This window comes from Pleurodeles waltl, chromosome 11, assembly GCF_031143425.1.
Source record: "Pleurodeles waltl isolate 20211129_DDA chromosome 11, aPleWal1.hap1.20221129, whole genome shotgun sequence".
Lineage (NCBI taxonomy): Eukaryota > Metazoa > Chordata > Amphibia > Caudata > Salamandridae > Pleurodeles > Pleurodeles waltl.
The window spans coordinates 126,191,438-126,213,565 of NC_090450.1; the positions used below are offsets into that span (position 1 = coordinate 126,191,438).

General features: G+C 44.8%; 1 protein-coding gene across 1 annotated transcript in view; it reads left to right on the forward strand.

The window, feature by feature from the left end:
* Positions 1–22,128, forward strand: part of KPNA4 (karyopherin subunit alpha 4) — a 220,172-nt gene that overhangs the window by 10,811 nt on the left and 187,233 nt on the right. The window contains exons 2-10 of the mRNA XM_069213245.1: positions 13,230–13,274; positions 13,956–14,045; positions 14,140–14,169; positions 14,272–14,324; positions 15,009–15,104; positions 15,693–15,778; positions 17,989–18,075; positions 21,823–21,992; positions 22,077–22,121. Of these exons, the coding sequence (XP_069069346.1) occupies positions 13,230–13,274; positions 13,956–14,045; positions 14,140–14,169; positions 14,272–14,324; positions 15,009–15,104; positions 15,693–15,778; positions 17,989–18,075; positions 21,823–21,992; positions 22,077–22,121 (702 nt within the window). The remainder of the gene's footprint in view (positions 1–13,229; positions 13,275–13,955; positions 14,046–14,139; positions 14,170–14,271; positions 14,325–15,008; positions 15,105–15,692; positions 15,779–17,988; positions 18,076–21,822; positions 21,993–22,076; positions 22,122–22,128) is intronic.

A 22,128-nucleotide genomic window follows, 5' to 3' on the forward strand; every position in this document is an offset into this window, starting at 1 on the left:
GCAAAGCGCCTAGTTGATTTTGGCCTCTAGCTCAGATGCACTTGAGGAAACCTACCAAACCTGTGTTATGTGTGTTTTTTTTCTTTTTTTTTTTTTTTTTTTCTTAGACTAGACAACGGGGGGGAATCCAGGATGGGGTGACTTTGGGACTCTTACCAGGTTCTGTCACCCAGAATCCTTTGCAAACCTCATTTTGTCTATTTAAAAAAACTCATTTCGATGCTGCAAAGTTCTGCAATCTGAGGGGAGCCACTCAGTATTACCCCAGGTTCCCAGATAAAAACAGTACTTCACTTGGGTGGATAGGCAAAGTGTCTGCGACTGGGAATAGCCCGAAACGTATTGTGACAATAATAACTAAGTTGAGTGAACTAATTAGTCCTCGGATCGGGAACCAGTTAGGGAAACCTATCAAACCCAGACATCTCTGAAAAGTGGACATCCAGTAGAATCCGGGGAAATATTGCTTCTGCGGATTCCCCAAAGTTTTCTGTGACATAAACAACAGCAATATGGCAGGGATCCACTAACTTCCTATCACCCAGCGTTTCCCTACTTCTCCCAATAAAAACAGTACCTCACTGGTGTGCCTGGGCTTAGTGCCCATGACTGGAATGGGTTACTCAAGGGTCAATGATGATCCTAGCCTGGGGGCTAATGTTGTCCCTGGGGTGATCCATTGCTGACAAGGGTACTAGGCACAGACACACAAGTTGGGAGTGTTTTATCAGGACAAATGTTGTGGGTCCCTGCACATTCCTGTAGTTTACTTGATAGAAATGTAGAAACGTGTGTTTTTTTTTTTTTTTTTTTTTTTTTTTAAATTCAATGTTTACATTTGCTGTTTAATTTGGGGAAATAAAACTTAGGGGAAACTACACCTGCGTGGACTCCCCTGGCTGTCTAGTTTTCAGAAATGTAGGTCTTCCTGTATCCACTTGCTTACCCACCCAAGTAAGACAACGTTTTTCTCTGGAGACACGGGGAATGCTGGGTGGTAGGAAATTTGTGGCTGCCTACAGATTCCTGGACTTTCCCTCGAGGAAATGCAAGGAAAATGTGTTTTGTAAGCAAAGTTTGTGACTTGCAGGGGGTTCTGGGTGAAGAAAAACAGGAGAGAGCCACACAAGTCTTTCACCCTTGGACTCCCCTGGTACTAGTATGTTAAAGTTAATCGACTACCCACACTGGTTGGTTTTAGCATCGCCATAAATTCTGGTTTTAAAGCCCAGTTCCAAACTATCATTGCACTCCATCAACTTGCCGCCGGGCAAGGGACCATCACATTCATGTGCCATATGACTGGATACGTTTTGCTACGTTTTACCACCTGTCAAGTAACCACTGCCTTCTTCACGGACATTATGAAACGTGTGTGTAAAACTTTTTACTCGTGGCTCCTGTGACAGCCACACAAAGCTCAGGTAGACGTGTCTTTCATGCGGCTTTAGCGTGCTCACTGTGCTAAATCCAACTCCCTCCAGTTTGTGGATGCAAGAAGGGGGGTGACTGAAAATGGCTTGTGAGGCACAATCATTGAACTGTGTGAGCCTAGTTACCTTTGGAACCAAGACAGACATGCTGGGGAATTTTCACAAAACTCCATATAAAGAACACCCCTGCTGTGTGCATCAAGATACTTATGTAGTGAAAAATGATCAGGCCTCTACAGAATACAGGAACTATTACAGGTTAACTAACACATAATTACACCAATTTGCACAGAATCCCTTATTTTCCTAACCACTTCTCTCCTTATACTTGTACACAAAGCCCCCACACACAGCTAAAATCAAAATACCTCTTCAGTTCTAGGGAGCTTCAAAACTGTTTTCTCAGTGCACATTTTTGCATCAGCTCTGATTGAGGTGGTACTTTAGTTGAGGTAGCTCTCAGAAAATCCTGCGAACATCTGAAGAGCTGTAGGAAGTTGGCTCTGTATGCACTATTTCAAAGTAAGGAATAGTATGCACAGAGTCCAAGGGTTCCCCCTTAGAGGTAAGATAGTGGCAAAAAGAGATAATACTAATGCTCTATTTTGTGGTAGTGTGGTCGAGCAGTAGGCCTATCAAAGGAGTAGTGTTAAGCATTTGTTGTACATACACAAGCAATAAATGAGGAACACACACTCAAAGACAATTCCAGGCCAATAGGTTGTTGTATAGAAAAATATATTTTCTTAGTTTATTTTAAGAACCACAGGTTCAAGATTTACATGTAATACTTCAAATGAAAGGTATTGCAGGTAGGTACTTTAGGAACTTTGAATTAGAAAAATAGCATATACAGTTTTCACATAAATCACATATAGCTATTTTAAAAGTAGACAGTTCAATTTTCAACAGTTCCTGGGGGGAGTAAGAGTTTGTTAGTTTTTGCAGGTAAGTAAACCACCTACGGGGTTCAAGTTTGGGTCCAAGGTAGCCCACCGTTTGGGGTTCAGGGCAACCCCAAAGTTACCACACCAGCAGCTCAGGGCCGGTCAGGTGCAGAGGTCAAAGTGGTGCTCAAAATGCATAGGCTTCAATGGAGAAGGGGGTTCCCCGGTTCCAGTCTGCCAGCAGGTAAGTACCCGCTTCTTCGGAGGGCAGACCAGGGGGGGGTTCTGTAGGGCACCGGGGGGGGACACAAGTCCACACAGAAAGTACACCCTCAGCGGCACGGGGGCGGCCGGGTGCAGTGTGTAAACAAGCGTCGGGTTTTCAATAGAATGCAATGGGAGACCAAGGGGTCTCTTCAGCGATGCATGCAAAGGGGGTGGGGGGGGCTCCTCGGGGTAGCCACCACCTGGGCAAGGGAGAGGGCCTCCTGGGGGTCACTCCTGCACTGGAGTTCGGATCCTTCAGGTCCTGGGGGCTGCGGGTGCAGAGTCTTTACCAGGTGCCGGATCTTAGAAGCAGGCAGTCACGGTCAGGGGGAGCCTCTGGATTCCCTCTGCAGGCGTCCGGGGTTCAGGGGGGGGGCAACTCTGGCTACTCGCGGTCGCCGGGGAGTCCTCCCTGAAGTGATGGTTCTCCACAAGTCGAGCCGGGGGCGTCGGGTGCAGTGTGTCAAGTCTCACACTTCCGGCGGGAAACGCAAGTTGTTTCAAAGTTGCTTTTTTGTTTCAAAGTTGCAGTCTTTGGTGAACAGGGCCGCTGTCCTCTGGAGTTCTTGGTCCTTCTAGATGCAGGGCAGTCCCCTGAGGATTCAGAGGTCGCTGGTCCCTGGGGAAAGCGTCGCTGGAGCAGTGTCTTTAGAAGTGGGGAAACAGGCCGGTAGAGCTGGGGCCAAAGCAGTTGGTGTCTCCGTCTTCTCTGCAGGGTTTTTCAGCTTAGCAGTCCTCTTCTTAGGTTGCAGGAATCTGAGTTCCTAGGTTCTGGGGAGCCCTTAAATACTAAATTTAAGGGTGTGTTTAGGTCTGGGGGGCTTGTAGCCAATGGCTACTAGCCCTGAGGGTGGGTGCACCCTCTTTGTGCCTCCTCCCTGAGGGGAGGGGGGCACATCCCTAATCCTATTGGGGGAATCCTCCATCTCAGCTCAGGACACCTTAGGGGCTGTCCTGACTGGCCAGTGACTCCTTGTTTTTCTCATTATCTCCTCCGGCCTTGCCGCCAAAAGTGGGACCGTGGCCGGAGGGGGCGGGCAACTCCACTAGCTGGAGTGCCCTGGGTTGCTGTAACAAAGGGGGTGAGCCTTTGAGGCTCACTGCCAGGTGTTACAGTTCCTGCAGGGGGAGGGGTGAAGCACCTCCACCCAGTACAGGCTTTGTTACTAGCCGCAGTGTGACAAAGGCACTCTCCCCATGTGGCCAGCAACATGTCTGGTGTGTGGCAGGCTGCTAAAACTAGTCAGCCTACACAGATAGTTGGTTAAGGTTTCAGGGGGCACCTCTAAGGTGCCCTCTGGGGTGTATGTTACAATAAAATGTACACTGGCATCCGTGTGCATTTATTGTGCTGAGAAGTTTGATACCAAACTTCAGTTTTCAGTGTAGCCATTATGGTGCTGTGGAGTTCGTGCATGACAGACTCCCAGACCATATACTCCTATGGCTACCCTGCACTTACAATGTCTAAGGTTTTGCTTAGACACTGTAGGGGCATAGTGCTCATGCACTTATGCCCTCACCTAGGGTATAGTGCACCCTGCCGTAGGGCTGTAAGGCCTGCTAGAGGGGTGACTTATCTATACTGTATAGGCAGTGTGAGGTTGGCATGGCACCCTGAGGGGAGTGCCATGTCGACTTAGTCTTTTTATCCCCACTAGCACACACAAGGTGGCAAGCAGTGTGTCTGTGCTGAGTGAGGGGTCCCCAGGGTGGCATAAGATATGCTGCAGCCCTTAGAGACCTTCCCTGGCATCAGGGCTCTTGGTACCAGGGGTACCAGTTACAGGGGACTTATCTGGATGCCAGGGTGTGCCAATTGTGGAAACAAAAGTACAGGTTAGGGAAAGAACACTGGTGCTGGGGCCTGGTTAGCAGGCCTCAGCACACTTTCAAATCAAAACTTAGCATCAGCAAAGGCAAAAAGTCAGGGGATAACCATGCCAAGGAGGCATTTCCTTACAATGTTTGTTTATGGCTCTTACAGCATTAACTGCTGTTTATGGCAGACTCCTGATATGTCTTTCTCTCCCTTTCTCTACCTTCCTTTCTCTCCCTCTCTCTCTTTCTCTTTGTACCCCTCTCCCCCTTACCCCCTATCTATGTAATAGGGGCAGTGTCCAAGGTGGTAATAAAACCATCCCAAGGAGGGACAAATGTAAAAACATACGGAGGATTTTTGAAAGGCAAGCCCATAAAGGTCCAATAGTGATGGGTGTGGTTAAATACTCAGAATACAACATTCCAGTGTTTGTGCGCCCAACCTAAAAAGTAGTTCACCCTTGCTAAAGTATATCAGATATCGTGCAATCATCCATGTAAAGGGGCCAGTTTGCACGGTGTAAGAAAATAGCCTCAAGGTGGGACAAACTGAAAGCATTTACCAATGACATCAAGGGATTTTTGAACGGCAAGTCAAGGAACGAATTAAAATAATGGGCATGAGATGGGTGTGGTTAAAGCCACAAAATAGCAGTGCCTACAGGCTGCTATGCTTAACCTAAAAAGTGGCTTTAAATCCTGTACAGAACATTCTTCAAAAAGAAAGATATCCAAACATTCCACTACAGTTAACACATCACTTAAGCTGCATGCTCTACCAAAGAAATGCTCTAGTTAATTAATTTTGCTCCTCTATCGGTGCAGCACTTCCTTGAAAAAGATGTCAACCGTGAATCCTATTTTTACTCCAAGGCAATCAACGAGTACCAATCGGTACACTTTCAACCACTTTCCCAGAATACACAACTTAAATGTATGCTACTTCAAACTATTGTGTGAAGGGGAATCCATCAACCTAATGAAAGGTATAGACTTTACCTACCCCACAAGACTCTAATCTTCCAAAAATTTTCAGATCCCCGTTATTAGATTTCCCCTCTTCCATACAAGATCATTAACTCCCATCAAGGGCAAGGATTCAGATGTGAACTGAAAACGTTCGTACAGAAAGACAGAACTTTTCTCGATCTGGTAGAAGCATGTACACAATCTTCATTTGGGACAACCTTAAGAAATTAGTTAACATAAAAAGAGGGGTTGTCCTATATCAACTATAGGTATTGTCGGCATTCTATAGGACTGACCACCAAATACTAGCCTAAAGATTTGAAGAGACAGGAATTAAGGGCACTGCTAAAACACATACACACACACACACACACTCATTAGCAAGTAAACAGTGAGTAGATTGGGTATGAGGAACTATCTAACCAATTAAGGAACTTTTTTAAAAATTTGGTCTGAACAACTGACTGTCTGCCTTATGGATAGAGAATCGACTGCTAGCTTGCACATGCCTCACAACACTGCACAAAATAATCATAACATTGATGTTGATTGGAGGTTGGTTGAGAGGGGGGGGGGCACATTTTGAAGAAAATTATTCCCGCTGAGTGGTTGGCAGCTGTTTCGGTCAACACTGTTAACTTTTGCACATGCTCCGAAAAAGGGTAACCAAAGTCTTGTTTGGCTTTATTAGATGGCATAGTGCAAATTTTCTAAATGAGCTTAGCCGTAGGTTTCATGACCACACAATATTTTAATATGCACAGCTACCAGATTAGCATGTAGACACTATGATTTTCTTTTTAATCCATGCTAGAGGTGAATGTGGGAAAGTGCCACCTTTCTGGCGTAGTTACCCCCACTTTGTGCCTGATCTCAGTGTGTTATGACAATAGTTCACTGGGATCCTGCTAACCAGGACCACAGTGACTGTTTTCTCTCTCTCCCTTAAATGTAGTTGTTGGTAAGCTTTCACACCCACAATTGGCATACTGGTGCACCCATGCAGGTCCCTAATATATATTATCCAGGAGGGCATTGGTACACCAGGGGTCACCATGGGCTGAAGCATGCATTATGCCACCCACGGGAGCCCATGCAAACTGTGACTGCAGGCATGCTATTGCTGGATGCATGAGGTGCATGCACCCTTCCACTGCCAAACCGAACCACTGCACTTAGACATATGTCACCTCTCTGGTGGGCCTGTCAGCGTAAGCAGGGTACCCCTACAGACCCTAGGCCAATTCCTGGACTCTGCAAGTGCTGGGAAGCCATTTTTAAGTATGTGTTTGGACCACTCCTGTTGACCAGTGTCCACTACATAATGGGTACTCCGAACCTAGGCATGTTTGGTATCAATCTGCAACTACTCAAATTCCAGTGTCGGTTGCATGATACCATGTACTCGGAGTTCCCTAGGGCAGTGGTTTGCATCCTTGTGACTCTTGACGACCCCACTGAAACACTACTGGAAGCCGGGGACTGCCAAGCAATTTGTACAATTTTTTAAATTTCAAACATTAAAACAGTATTTCACAAAAAACACACAAACAAGTCAACTAAACAGATACTCAAATTACTAAAGATATGATTATTTTGTACTGAAAACAAATGGAAAGGTTGGCGCTGCATCTTGACGACTAACTTTTCAATGTTTGATTTTAGTTAGGAAAGCTGAATCCTCAGGTCAGATTCTACACTTTCCAAGTGATTTTCTGTTTTAGGTAAATAACATCTGAGAAAGCTTTTTCACATAAATATGTGGTAGGGAAAGGAAGTAAAAGCATAAGGGCCTCCTCTATTGCCTCTGCAGTGACCAACCCCCTTTTTAGGGTTACTTAAGTGCTCCCTTTTGGAGGTGGGTGCTGAGATTCGTCAAGCACGACTTTTCAAGGAACTCTCTCTGTAAGGCATTTTCTGCTACTGGTCTCTGGAACCACTGCTGGTCTTTGCTGAAACTGAACAAGTCTGCTTCTGGTGGGAAGGCTCCCATTGCAACATTATTTCTCTGGATCCTGCAACGTTCAAGAATGTGCATCCTCCAGGGTCTCGAGCTCTGTTTGCACCAGAAGCAGAAATATCTCTTGGAACGAAAGGGTCACTCCCCTGCAACCGCAGGCACCGTAAGACAACGTCGACCAGCTGGTGGGGGTCTACTGTCCACAGACATCTGAAGATCCTGCTAAACAGGTGGCAAGTCTGTGGCCTCCTCTGGGTCTTGCTTGTCTTCTATCCAATTTGGGAGACTGTGGGTGCTTGCTCCTGCCACTGGACTGGAACCCTTATGCACTGCAAGTGTTGCACTTGCCAAGGCTTGTTGACTCTTCCTCCGGGGGATCTTCAGGCTCCAAGAAGCCTCAGCATCCAGCTCCTAAGATCAGCTCCTGTCCTGCAACTCCTGAGACATGGTACTTCTGTTTTGCTGGGATGGTAAAGCCAACTGTGGGGGATCCATCGACTTCTGTTGGCCTTCCTGTGAGCCGAGGGCCAACTCTGACTCCTCCTCCTGGGTAAAGTCTTTTGGACCTTGCCAGTCCCCAAAACTTTGCAAACTCTTCTGCAACTCCCGATTGCATTTGCCAGTGTGTGTTGGTGCCCTGGCTGGTCACTGACTCTACTGCAATTCAGTGATGTTGAGGGACAGCTTGAAGGAGACTCCTTGAATCTTCTGCAGCTCCTGTACCCCGCAGCTGGACTTCCTCTCCCACCGACTTGCAGGAACTTCATATTCAGGAGGGTGGGCATTGCCACCTGCACTACCTGTCCCCTTCCTTGGCAGGTCCTTAAAGTCTGGAATCCATCCCTGGGTTTCACCGGCCTGGTCCATGGGTCATGACAGCAACCGGACAATCCGAGGCATCTTCACTCCCTTCTCCCCTCTGCATCCCGGTCCCTGGTGTAGGTACTCCTGCCTTCTGGGTATCCTGGGGTAGGAGCACTCTCCATCCATCCTCTTGCCTGCTGGTTTCCTTGGGGTCCCCTGTGAAGGGTCCCGATTTCCACAAAACTCCAACCACTACTCCCTGTGTACTACTTTACTCATGGTTGCTGGGGTCACTTACTGTTCTCACCTCGGGTGTTCATAAATGCCCCCAGCTAACCCCCACACTTACCTTGGTTGGAGTCACTGTTTCACATTCCACTTTTTTAGTATATGGTTTGGCCCAGTGTATTTTTAATGCTATTTCTGTCGGTTATTTTATGTGTATATTGTGTGTAAAATCTCCAAAGGGAGATATACTAATGCCAGTTTAGTAGTAGTGCTGTAATGAAGTAATTTTTATTGTGGCAACACTGATGTGGTTCTTTCTTGTTAGTTACTATCTGACTACTGTGGTATTTCAAGTGTTTTACATTCCTCCTGGATAAGGTTTAGCTGTTTGTCCCTAGAGAGGTTCTGCTAGCTGGACGCTTATTCATTACCACTAGTAGCCTGGACACTATAGGTGTGCACCATAAACCGAGGCAGCCTCCTACAATGAACAGAATGCATCAGAGCAGAGTTAAAAAAGCAGGGAAGGTATTTAGAGGATGTTTTTCCTTTTGTCTCTTTGCACTCATGCTCATTGCGGCCTTGGCATTTTGAATCTACTCGCTTTTGTCAACTGTTTAGTTTTCTATTTCAATTTGTGGCAAGAAAAGTCCAGTTATGAATTTACAACACTAATGGCTCTAACTCTAGCAAATGCAAGACCCATTGCGTTGCAAATGCTTTTTTTTTTTTTTTTTTTTGTCTTTTACGCTCCATAGCGTTTTTAAGGTTCATTGAGCGTAAACTCGATTGGCAGTATTGGAGTGCTCATCACATTGTTAACGCTGTTACTTAATCAGGCATTTCAGTTTTTCTTTAGTCTCGTCCCTTCGCGCTCTATGGCTTTAAAAAATGACTTGTAATTGGTAAATCGTTTGGTTTAAAAAAAAAAAAAAAAAAAAACATAGGAATCATCAAAGCGGTTTTCCTAGCACAGTGGGAGAGCGGATTCAATATTCACTGAACTTAGTTAAAATCACCCCATAATTCTTTGCAGGGCATTATTTTTACAAAACATTTTAGTGGTCCTAGGGCAATGGGACTACCTTCAATACGCTCACCACAGTGTGCACTTTTTGCCTAGATAATCCCTGGGTCCCCACACTAGGTTAGTGGGGACCCCAAAATAACCCCTACACCAGTCAGTGTCTTTTCTTTAAGCTCTTATGGCTGGAACTTTTGTTTTACATCTCGGAGTAGTTTGTGTTTTAAGGGCCTTTTTTGTAAAAAAAAAAAAAAAAATCCAATAGGCCTGCTCGCCCTGAAAATGTGCAATGCACTACCCCCTTGTAGGAAGTTGGCTCTGTATTTGCTATTTCAAAGTAAGGAATAGTATGCACAGAGTCCAAGGGTTCCCCTTAGAGGTAAGATAGTGGAAAAAAGAGATAATACTAATGCTCTATTTTGTGGTAGTGTGGTCGAGCAGTAGGCTTATCAAAGGAGTAGTGTTAAGCATTTGTTGTACATACACACAGGCAATAAATGAGGAACACACACTCAGAGACAATTCCAGGCCAATAGGTTTTTGTATAGAAAAATATATTTTCTTAGTTTATTTTAAGAACCACAGGTTCAAATTCTACATGTAATACTTTGCATGAAAGGTATTGCAGGTAAGTACTTTAGGAACTTTGAATAATCACAATAGCATATATATTTTTCAAATAAAACACATAGCTATTTTAAAACTAGACAGTGCAATTTTCACAGTTCCTGGGGGAGGTAAAGTAATGTTAGTTCTTGCAGGTAAGTAAACCACCTACGGGGTTCAAATTGGGGTCCAAGGTAGCCCACCGTTGGGGGTTCAGAGCAACCCCAAAGTCACCACACCAGCAGCTCAGGGCCGGTCAGGTGCAGAGTTGAAAGTGGTGCCCAAAACGCATAGGCTTCAATGGAGAGAAGGAGGTGCCCCGGTTCCAGTCTGCCAGTAGGTAAGTACCCGCGTCTTCGGAGGGCAGACCAGGGGGGGTTTGTAGGGGAGACCAAGGGGTCTCTTCATTGGTGCAGGCAAGGGGGGGGGGGCTCCTCGGGGTAGCCACCACCTGGGCAAGGGAGAGGGCCTCCTGGGGGGTCACTCCTGCACTGAAGTTCCGATCCTTCGGGTGCTGGGGGCTGCGGGTGCAGGGTCTTTTCCAGCCGTCGGGATTTTAGTCAGGCAGTCGGCGGTCAGGGGGAGCCTGGGGATTCCCTCTGCAGGCGTCGCTGTGGGGGCTCAGAGGGGACAACTTTGGTTACTCACAGTCTCGGAGTCGCCGGGGAGTCCTCCCTGTAGCCTTGTTTCTCCACCAGTCGAGTCTGGGTCGTCGGGTGCAGAGTTGCAAGTCTCACGCTTCTGGCGGGAAATGCTGTTGTCTTTAAGTTGCTTCTTTGGAAACAAAGTTGCAGTCTTGGGTGAACATGGCCGCTGTTCTCGGGAGTTTCCTGGTCCTTTTAGAGCAGGGCAGTCCTCTGAGGATTCAGAGGTCGCTGGTCCTGGGGAAAGCGTCGCTGGAGCAGTTTTCTTCTGAAGGAGGGAGACAGGCCGGTAGAGCTGGGGCCAAGGCAGTTGGTGTCTCCGTCTTCTCTGCAGGGTTTTTCAGCTCAGCAGTCCTCTTCTTAGGTTGCAGGAATCTGAGTTCCTAGGTTCTGGGGAGCCCCTAAATACTGAATTTAGGGGTGTGTTTAGGTCTGGGAGGGCAGTAGCCAATGGCTACTGTCCTTGAGGGTGGCTACACCCTCTTTGTGTATCCCTATTCCTATTGGGGGAATCCTCCATCTGCAAGATGGAGGATTTCTAAAAGTCAGTCACCTCAGCTCAGGACACCTTAGGGGCTGTCCTGACTGGCCAGTGACTCCTTGTTTTTCTCATTATCTCTCCTGGACTTGCCGCCAAAAGTGGGGGCTGTGTCCAGGGGGCGGGCATCTCCACTAGCTGGAGTGCCCTGGGGCATTGTAACATGAAGCCTGAGCCTTTGAGGCTCACTGCTAGGTGTTACAGTTCCTGCAGGGGGGAGGTGTGAAGAACCTCCACCCAGAGCAGGCTTTGTTTCTGCCCTCAGAGAGCACAAAGGCTCTCACCGCATGGGGTCAGAAACTCGTCTCTCAGCAGCAGGCTGGCACGGACCAGTCAGTCCTGCACTGAACAATTGGGTAAAATACAGGGGGCATCTCTATGATGCCCTCTGTGTGCATTTTTTAATAAATCCAACACTGGCATCAGTGTGGGTTTATTATTCTGAGAAGTTTGGTACCAAACTTCCCAGTATTCAGTGTAGCCATTATGGAGCTGTGGAGTTCGTTTTTGACAGACTCCCAGACCATATACTCTTATGCTACCCTGCACTTACAATGTCTAAGGTTTTGCTTAGACACTGTAGGGGCATAGTGCTCATGCACATATGCCCTCACCTGTGGTATAGTGCACCCTGCCTTAGGGCTGTAAGGCCTGCTAGAGGGGTGACTTACCTATGCCACAAGCAGTGTGAGGTTGGCATGGCACCCTGAGGGGAGTGCCATGTCGACTTAGTCATTTTCTCCCTACCAGCACACACAAGCTGGCAAGCAGTGTGTCTGTGCTGAGTGAGGGGTCCCTAGGGTGGCATAAGACATGCTGCAGCCCTTGGAGACCTTCCCTGGCATCAGGGCCCTTGGTACCAGGGGTACCAGTTACAAAGGGACTTACCTAGGTGCCGGGGTTGTGCCAATTGTGGAAACAATGGTACATTTTAGGTGAAAACACTGGTGCTGGGGCCTGGTTAGCAGGTTCCCAGCACACTTCTCAGTCAAGTCAGCATCAGTATCTGGCAAAAAGTGGGGGGGTAACTGCAACAGGGAGCCATTTCTTTACACCCCTCTAGGGGATAAAAATATGGTTATACTGGATTACATCGTGCCATTCTGTTTTCATGTGGGTATGCTCTCTATGGGCTAACTATAAAGTTATGTCATCATGTTTCTTACCAATGCTATTTTTATTGTGGTGTCCTCCTAGGGGCTGTTCTAAGCATTACAGGCAACATACTACTATATTCCCTGCACTCGGAAACTTGCCCGATAATGCTTTGCATGGCATTCCTTCCCCCAAAACATTTTTGCTCATAACTCAACCTGTGGTGGTCCAAGGACAATGGAACCACCTTCAAAACGTTCACTACAATGTGCTCTTCCTCTCTGGATCCCGACACTGTTAGTGGGGAGACCAAAATAATACCCCTCCCACCACAGCTAGAACATTTGTTTTACAGCTGGGAGTAGATGTGTTTTAAGGTCCTTGTTGGAAATAATATTCCAGTAGGCCTGCTAGCCCTTTAGTGCATTTATGCATATACAATGCCAATAGCTCAATTTCCATACAAGCAAATGCGAGACCTGTTGTATTGAAAATGCTTGTTGTCATTAAGTTTGTATGGTTTTTTTTTTTTTTTTTTTTCCCTCTCCATACTCTTTTGAAATATTTGCTTTCTGCCTGTCAGTTTTGTCTGCATTGATTCCCTTTGGGTTGTAGCTTTGGTTTCACCACTTAATACACAATTTGAAAGACTACATCATCTTAACCTCTGTAATCTTGACGGAAACTATTTATTTTAAAAGGTCACCTGCAGGGTAGTTTTAAATGTAAGCCTTATCACTCAGACATTAAGTAATGTAAAAAAAAAATTGGTTGATATTCAGTGGCATAATAGGAAAGAAACCAGTAATTGACCTGTGTATGTGGAACACAACCGCACAGAATGACAAATATATATATAATTTTAATAGTGGAAGCCAACCTTTTAATGCATCTTCCTTTATTGTATCAAATTTCAAAATGTGTAAGATTTTTTTTTTTTTTTCCCCCTCTAGAGCATGAGAAGGCAAAGGAATGAAGTAGTCGTAGAGCTTAGAAAGGTAAGATTTAGTTAAACTAAATGGTAAAATGCACACCCAAAGCAGTGTTCACTTAACATTACAAAGATGTATGCTTTTGAATAAATGTTATATTTAAAGGACCCTATACATCATACAGTAATAACCACAGTTGCAAAAGATTGTAAAATGACACCACCTGCATCTAAACTCGACTTGGAATAACAAAAAAACTAGACTTTATCCTTACAAAAAATGATCATATGTATGGTAACTAAATTGAATGGGTTTCTAAGTATACCAAGTCGTTATTGCGATTTCCATGGTTAAATTTGGAGGGTGTTACACACCATCATCTTGATGGTTTCATACCAGTATTTGCTGTAATGATCATTCACAGACTGTTGTGATTTTAAGTCCAGTTTATACCTTGCCTTATACTAGCCTCCATTATGTTCTTCTCCATTGCAGCTATAGCCCTAGTAAAATCTCTCCCCTCAGCACCTGTTGTCCTGTAACAAGCTGTAGTGTCCAGACTATTCCACTAGTTTATGAATATTGTTTCTTTGCCCACCAGTAGCTTTCACTGCTATTCCTCCACCCATCCTCATTTGCACTTTTTCCCCGTTTATATTACTACATTTGGACCTTATTAATCCCACATACTTTTGTAGCACTTAACTGTAGTACTATTCTAAAGCTTGTTTTATTGTCCTAACTCAGAATAAAAGAGATGAGCACCTTCTGAAGAGGAGAAATGTGCCACATGAAGATGTTGGTGAAGATTCAGATATTGATGCTGATTACAGAATGGTAGTAATCACTTATTTAATTTATAAATGTTTTAGCTGTACACCGCTGGTTGTAATTCTTGTGTGTTTTTTTTGCTCCCCACCCCCATTCTCAGCAAAATACATCTCTTGAAGCAATAGTGCAGGTAAGCCTTATAAGATTTAATTTGCTCTACCAGGTCAAATGCTGTCTCTTTATTTTAATTTTTAATTTTTTTGGTTTAATTCTAAATTTTCATTTACTGCAGAATGCTTCAAGTGATAACCAAGGTGTCCAATTAAGTGCTGTACAGGCTGCCAGGTAAAGAACTGCTCATTTTTTTGTCCTTTGCTTGTTTCATGAACTAAAACGAAGTTTATATGTTTTTATGCAGCATGCCATGATCTACAATAATTATAGACTGCTCCAATGGAAATGTGTAGAAATACAGGTTCTATTTATACAGTGAAAGTAAAATAGTGGCAGATTGTGACGTGCTAAAAAATTAGCTTTTTATTTTTCATGGCTGTGGTGCTGATACTGTGCAAGCTTGGGGAAATAAAAAATAAAAAAATGGTAGAGGCAAGTTGCCTAGAAACACGGCATAAATGGGTTGAACGTTCGTGCATTTATGTTTGCATGCTTTAGCACAGTGGTTTCTCAACCTTTCGACTTCTGTGGATCCCACCTTAATCATTACTGGAATCCAGAGACTGCTGCAACACCCCCTCCCACCACCACACCCCACTGAATCATTGTTGGAATCCAGGGACACCCCCCCCCCCCCCCCCCCCCACACACACACCCCAATTTCAGCTCCCCATTTTAAGTTTTACATTTTGAGTCTTTATTTTTATACCCCTTATTAATCTCAATATTTTCCTAAGCAGGTTAAGAAATGCTGTTTTAGCATATTATAGCTTGACATTGACTTTGCTAGTGCTTGTTAAACTTGTACTGTTAGGGTATTGCTTTGAATAAGTATATATATATTTTTTTAAACAGAAAACTCTTGTCCAGTGATCGAAATCCTCCAATTGATGACTTAATCAAATCGGGAATATTGCCTATTCTAGTACACTGCTTAGAAAGAGATGACAAGTGAGTATTCATAAATTATTGTGCCAGCATTCCTCCATTCTTCCCCACACTTTGTGCATGGAATTTTGGTATAGCTTACAGGGGGGGCGGGGGGGGGGGGGGGTTTGTCTGGGTAAGCAGGGAGAATCTAAGATTGTGCCCAGAAAAGTTAAGCTTCATTTAACCAGCTGGTCTGCCACGGATTGTGGGGCTCAACAGATGAGTGACTTTTTTTTGGTCTTCTGCATTTTTAAAAAAAAATATATAATATCCATTCGCTGGACTGATTCGATGCTTGTGAAACATTCCACTTTTAGAGTCTTGAACTTGTCAGACACAACATTGCAAGCTTTTTCACATTGTATTTTGAGGGCTCTTAAACACTTTTCCTTTTTTCCTGAGTAGTTCTACTCCTTTCTGAGCTTTGAGTCATAGTAAATTTTCACTTTGCCCCGGTCAATATTTGATCAGGTAAAATAACCATTAAAGTATAACAGTCAGGGAAAATGTGACACTGGTCTTGTCATTGCAGATGTTAGGAGCGTTTCTATATTTATGCTTGGTGTAAAATAAGTGAATTGAATTGTTTAATTTTTTTTATTTTTTTAGCCCTTCTTTGCAGTTTGAAGCTGCGTGGGCCTTGACTAACATTGCTTCTGGAACATCTGAACAAACTCAAGCTGTAGTTCAGTCTAGTAAGTAAAAACGCATTGGATTGACCTAGTGCTCTCATTTCATTTCAGCGATAACATACGTCAGTTATGTTCATAAAGACAGTGGTTTTGGGGGTTGTTCTACACCTCTGGCTACAATTTGCTCTTTCATATTTAAAGTTGGCCTCAAGCACACTGTGTGTTAAACATAATATTAAATGAGAAAGGCTTTGAGTATTTGGTTATTTATGAAGCAAAACATCCTCATTTACTACATGGAGCCTTCTACTTTTTCTTTTGCTCTCGTGATGTCTTAATTTCTTGATTTATATTTGCTGTTTTTATGTATAGTATCTGCACTCCTTTCTCTGGTTGCATTTTTTGCTCAGGCAAGCCACCCAAAGTTAACCTCGTTGAAACCTGTTTGACTGGAAAGTGCTTTGTGAACGCCCAGTCACAGCTCACGTTAAGACTTTGCCCTCTCCTAGAACTGGTTGGTGCAATTCCTCCATCTTTCCTATTGTCATTCTATAATAGGTTACGGGGACTGCATGAAGTGTTGCCAATTAATGAAACTCTAAAAGACCTGCAAGAGCATTGAGGCTTACTAACTCTGAATCAGACAGGAGAGAAAAAGCTAGATAAAGAAGCTGTATTTTTCATTTTTTTATTTTAAGAAGTGTTAAATTGGGAGATGGCTTTCACGCTTTAAATGCCGGAACTTCAGATGTTTTAAAACTAAAGATGCAACCATAATTGTGAGGCATCACCAAACTAATGAGAGCAGCAGAAAGAAGGCTTTGTGGAGGTTTTGCAGGTGTATTGATTTTTCCGCAGTTGTTTGGTCAAGTAGTAGTAGTTGGTCAGTAGCGAGGCTTCAGTGCAGATATAATGTGAGAGCTAAGCAGCAACCTTTTGCAGACCATGCCCACATACAGGATTCAGTCATGCCCCTGCCATAGTTAGAAGAATACCACATAAGTGGAATAGCAGTTTTGGTCATGTTCACTTGTGCATTAAAGAAGGCTTTGGGGAGGGCAGACCTCCCCTAGATGCCAAGATGACCGATATTTGGGGGGGGAGGGGGTGTGAGTGAGATTCATGCTTAACTCCTAACAGTTTATTGTCTAAAAAGCACAATCTGTGAGAAATCTCGGCTTGCCCTTGAAGTGTGGCAGAAGCTGGCACAATTCCTTCTGGGGAAACTTGTCTATGAACAGACGTCCCTAAACAGAAAACTATTCACAGCACATTTTAATTAAAAAGGAAACATTGTGACTCCAAACATGAAGCAAATGTGATGTAGGGAGCAAGAGTTAGTTTAAAAAAACACAAGCAGCCTGTGAATAATTGAAAATGCCAGTTCTTACCATCAATGTTTAAAACAAACAAAAGAAATTCCCCCTCACGGGGTGTGTAGTCCATTTGTGTTTAGAACCGAAAGCCATCTCCCAACTTGAAAAATAATTCTGGTGTTCTCTTCGTAGTACACTAGATGTTTCCAGGGAAGGCTTCGTGGACTCCAGGTCACAAATTCAAGTGGGAGGAAATCAGTTTTTGCAATTCATACATTTCCACAAGTACATTAATCACTGGGTTTCTTCCAAGCTGATGGACCTCCTTCTTTAGCTAGTATATTTCATTCCCCCAACATCTTCCTCCACCGTTCACTCCCCTCCCCCCCCCTTCTAAAAAAGCAGGAATACTTTATGGCCAGACCTGAGCCCTCTTGGTCTTCTCCCCCTTTCTAGCTATGCCATTCAGTTTTAACACCTTACTTTGCAATGAATGATTCAAGTATATAAAATCCATTCCAGTGTGTCTGAAAACAAGTGATTACTTACATGGTGGGCATTTTTTTGGCCCATTCCTGGTGTTATTAAATAACTGGGTTAACTGTTGTCCGTGACTTTCAAGGCCTCTGCCTATAACCTTGGAGTACCCAGTCTGCATTCATCAAGCCCTCACCGATCTATCCACATATTAACTCATTTTCACATGCAACTCGCCTATTCAGCCTTCCAAACTCACACCCATAAGCAATGCACATTGTGTATTGCATGACATTTCTTATGAATTTGATTCTGGCATAACATTCTTCTATTTGAATTTTGTCATGAGCATTTACTTATTATTGACAACACCATAATACATAGTTAAATGGGGAAAGTGTTCCCTAATGGGAGTGTGGTAAGATTGTTCATTTTGCCCCAAATCACTTCAAGTTAATAACATACCTTTTTGTATTTTAGATGCTGTGCCACTGTTCTTAAGATTATTGCATTCAAATCATCAAAATGTTTGTGAACAAGCTGTCTGGGCCCTCGGCAACATCATAGGTTTGTATTTTAATTAACAATTGTGCTCTGAGCCTTGAATGTTTATGTCTTAGTGTGACCATGATACCATGCCTCCGGTTTTGTTTCTTTCTCATTGTTAATCACATTTCTTTTTAAAGGATGTACAGTTGCTTTGGTGTTATCTTTAGTTAAAAATGTGTTTGCTCTCCTCTGCCCTTGTCTCTGACTTCCACCCTAAGTAGATAGTGTCCCTTTAGAACACCAGCCTGCAATACGTGTGCATTTGTCAGAAATAATTTTGCAGCATCAGTTTATTGATGTGATCCGGAATGCCTCGGTAACCAAAACTTTTACATTTTAGGTCAGCTTTTGTATAGTAAGAAGTTATCTGGTGAGAACTGAGAAATGGTTTGTGTAGGAAGTTGGCTCTGTATGTGCTATTTCAAGGTAAGGAATAGCATGCACAGAGTCCAAGGGTTCCCCTTAGAGGTAAGATAGTGGCAAAAAGAGATAATACTAATGCTCTATTTTGTGGTAGTGTGGTCGAGCAGTAGGCTTATCCAAGGAGTAGTGTTAAGCATTTGTTGTACATACACATAGACAATAAATGAGGTACACACACTCAGGGACAAATCCAGCCAATAGGTTTTTATATAGAAAAATATCTTTTCTTAGTTTATTTTAAGAACCACCGGTTCAAATTCTACATGTAATATCTCATTCGAAAGGTATTGCAGGTAAGTACTTTAGGAACTTCAAATCATCAAAATTGCATGTATACTTTTCAAGTTATTCACAAATAGCTGTTTTAAAAGTGGACACTTAGTGCAATTTTCACAGTTCCTAGGGGAGGTAAGTATTTGTTAGGTTAACCAGGTAAGTAAGACACTTACAGGGCTTAGTTCTTGGTCCAAGGTAGCCCACCGCTGGGGGTTCAGAGCAACCCCAAAGTCACCACACCAGCAGCTCAGGGCCGGTCAGGTGCAGAGTTCAAAGTGGTGCCCAAAACACATAGGCTAGAATGGAGAGAAGGGGGTGCCCCGGTTCCGGTCTGCTTGCAGGTAAGTACCCGCGTCTTCGGAGGGCAGACCAGGGGGGTTTTGTAGGGCACCGGGGGGGACACGAGCCCACACAGGAATTTCACCCTCAGCAGCGCGGGGGCGGCCGGGTGCAGTGTAGAAACAGGCGTCGGGTTCGCAATGTTAGTCTATGAGAGATCTCGGGATCTCTTCAGCGCTGCAGGCAGGCAAGGGGGGGATTCCTCGGGGAAACCTCCACTTGGGCAAGGGAGAGGGACTCCTGGGGGTCACTTCTCCAGTGAAAGTCCGGTCCTTCAGGTCCTGGGGGCTGCGGGTGCAGGGTCTCTCCCAGGCGTCGGGACTTTGGATTCAAAGAGTCGCGGTCAGGGGAAGCCTCAGGATTCCCTCTGCAGGCGGCGCTGTGGGGGCTCAGGGGGGACAGGTTTTTGTACTCAGTCTTAGAGTAGTCCTGGGGTCCCTCCTGAGGTGTCGGATCTCCACCAGCCGAGTCGGGGTCGCCGGGTGCAGTGTTGCAAGTCTCACGCTTCTTGCGGGGAGCTTGCAGGGTTCTTTCAAAGCTGCTGGAAACAAAGTTGCAGCCTTTCTTGGAGCAGGTCCGCTGTCCTCGGGAGTTTCTTGTCTTTTCGAAGCAGGGGCAGTCCTCAGAGGATGTCGAGGTCGCTGGTCCCTTTGGAAGGCGTCGCTGGAGCAGGATCTTTGGAAGGCAGGAGACAGGCCGGTGAGTTTCTGGAGCCAAGGCAGTTGTCGTCTTCTGGTCTTCCTCTGCAGGGGTTTTCAGCTAGGCAGTCCTTCTTCTTGTAGTTGCAGGAATCTAATTTTCTAGGGTTCAGGGTAGCCCTTAAATACTAAATTTAAGGGCGTGTTTAGGTCTGGGGGGTTAGTAGCCAATGGCTACTAGCCCTGAGGGTGGGTACACCCTCTTTGTGCCTCCTCCCAAGGGGAGGGGGTCACAATCCTAACCCTATTGGGGGAATCCTCCATCTGCAAGATGGAGGATTTCTAAAAGTTAGTCACCTCAGCTCGGGACACCTTAGGGGCTGTCCTGACTGGCCAGTGACTCCTCCTTGTTTTTCTCATTATCTTCTCCGGCCTTGCCGCCAAAAGTGGGGCCTGGCCGGAGGGGGCGGGCAACTCCACTAGCTGGAGTGTCCTGCTGGGTTGGCACAAAGGAGGTGAGCCTTTGAGGCTCACCGCCAGGTGTGACAATTCCTGCCTGGGAGAGGTGTTAGCATCTCCACCCAGTGCAGGCTTTGTTACTGGCCTCAGAGTGACAAAGGCACTCTCCCCATGGGGCCAGCAACATGTCTCGGTTTGTGGCAGGCTGCTAAAACTAGTCAGCCTACACAGATAGTCGGTTAAGTTTCCGGGGGCACCTCTAAGGTGCCCTCTGTGGTGTATTTTACAATAAAATGTACACTGGCATCAGTGTGCATTTATTGTGCTGAGAAGTTTGATACCAAACTCCCCAGTTTTCAGTGTAGCCATTATGGTGCTGTGGAGTTCGTGTTTGACAAACTCCCAGACCATATACTCTTATGGCTACCCTGCACTTACAATGTCTAAGGTTTTGTTTAGACACTGTAGGGGTACCATGCTCATGCACTGGTACCCTCACCTATGGTATAGTGCACCCTGCCTTAGGGCTGTAAGGCCTGCTAGAGGGGTGTCTTACCTATACTGCATAGGCAGTGAGAGGCTGGCATGGCACCCTGAGGGGAGTGCCATGTCGACTTACTCGTTTTGTCCTCACTAGCACACACAAGCTGGCAAGCAGTGTGTCTGTGCTGAGTGAGAGGTCTCCAGGGTGGCATAAGACATGCTGCAGCCCTTAGAGACCTTCCTTGGCATCAGGGCCCTTGGTACTAGAAGTACCAGTTACAAGGGACTTATCTGGATGCCAGGGTCTGCCAATTGTGGATACAAAAGTACAGGTTAGGGAAAGAACACTGGTGCTGGGGCCTGGTTAGCAGGCCTCAGCACACTTTCAATTGTAAACATAGCATCAGCAAAGGCAAAAAGTCAGGGGGCAACCATGCCAAGGAGGCATTTCCTTACAGTTTGCAAAAGTGGAAAAGATTGAACACTGGCAATAAGATTGTCCTTAGGCCAGACATACCATTTCCCCACTTGAACAGTGTTGGAAAAACAATTATTCACATGCTACATTTAATCATTTCAGCTGTCCTTTGATGATTGTGCCTTGACAGAGTACATTTTTGCTAAGTCCTTCATGACATCCTAGACCCACACCTTTGATGTAATTTGATTTTTTGTATTTTAAGTAGCTCCCCCCCCCCCCCCCCCCCCCCCCCCCCCTCAAACACACACAAAACGTATGGTGGTGCACCACTTCATGTCAATCAAAACAAAGGAATTCACCTGGAACTGTTTCATAAAACCATGTTTTCACTTTACAATCTTGGATAATTCTTGAGAAATGTCTTATGGTTTTTAAGGTTTGATGGAGCTTTTTTTTTTAAGCTTTGGTCAGAAACTAAGAAAGGAAAGACTACAGTGCAATGAAGCAGTTTCTGACCACATACGATTTAACAATGAGTGAAAATATTGCTGACACTGAAATCCGTATAAGTGTCATACTCCAATTTCTTTTGTTTATTGTTCACTTGACGACCTTTCTCCTTGCCAAAGTCACCTTTTCCGCACTATTTCTCTCCAGTTGCAGAACAGTCCAGTTGCCTTCATACCACTTTTTTCAGGATATTTAATCCTATTAATTCTTTCTCAGGTGATGGACCGCAGTGCAGAGATTATGTCATCAGTCTTGGAGTGGTGAAACCCCTGCTTTCTTTCATCAACCCATCTATTCCAATAACTTTCTTACGAAATGTTACTTGGGTAATGGTTAACTTATGTCGTCACAAGGACCCACCACCACCAATGGAAACCATTCAGGAGGTGAATATACATACATCCTTATTGAAACCTAAAACTGGAGTGGAGGTTATTTGTTGTTTTTAATAGTCTCCAATTGTTTTTCAGATTCTTCCAGCTTTGTGTGTTCTAATCCACCACACAGATGTAAATGTGAGTA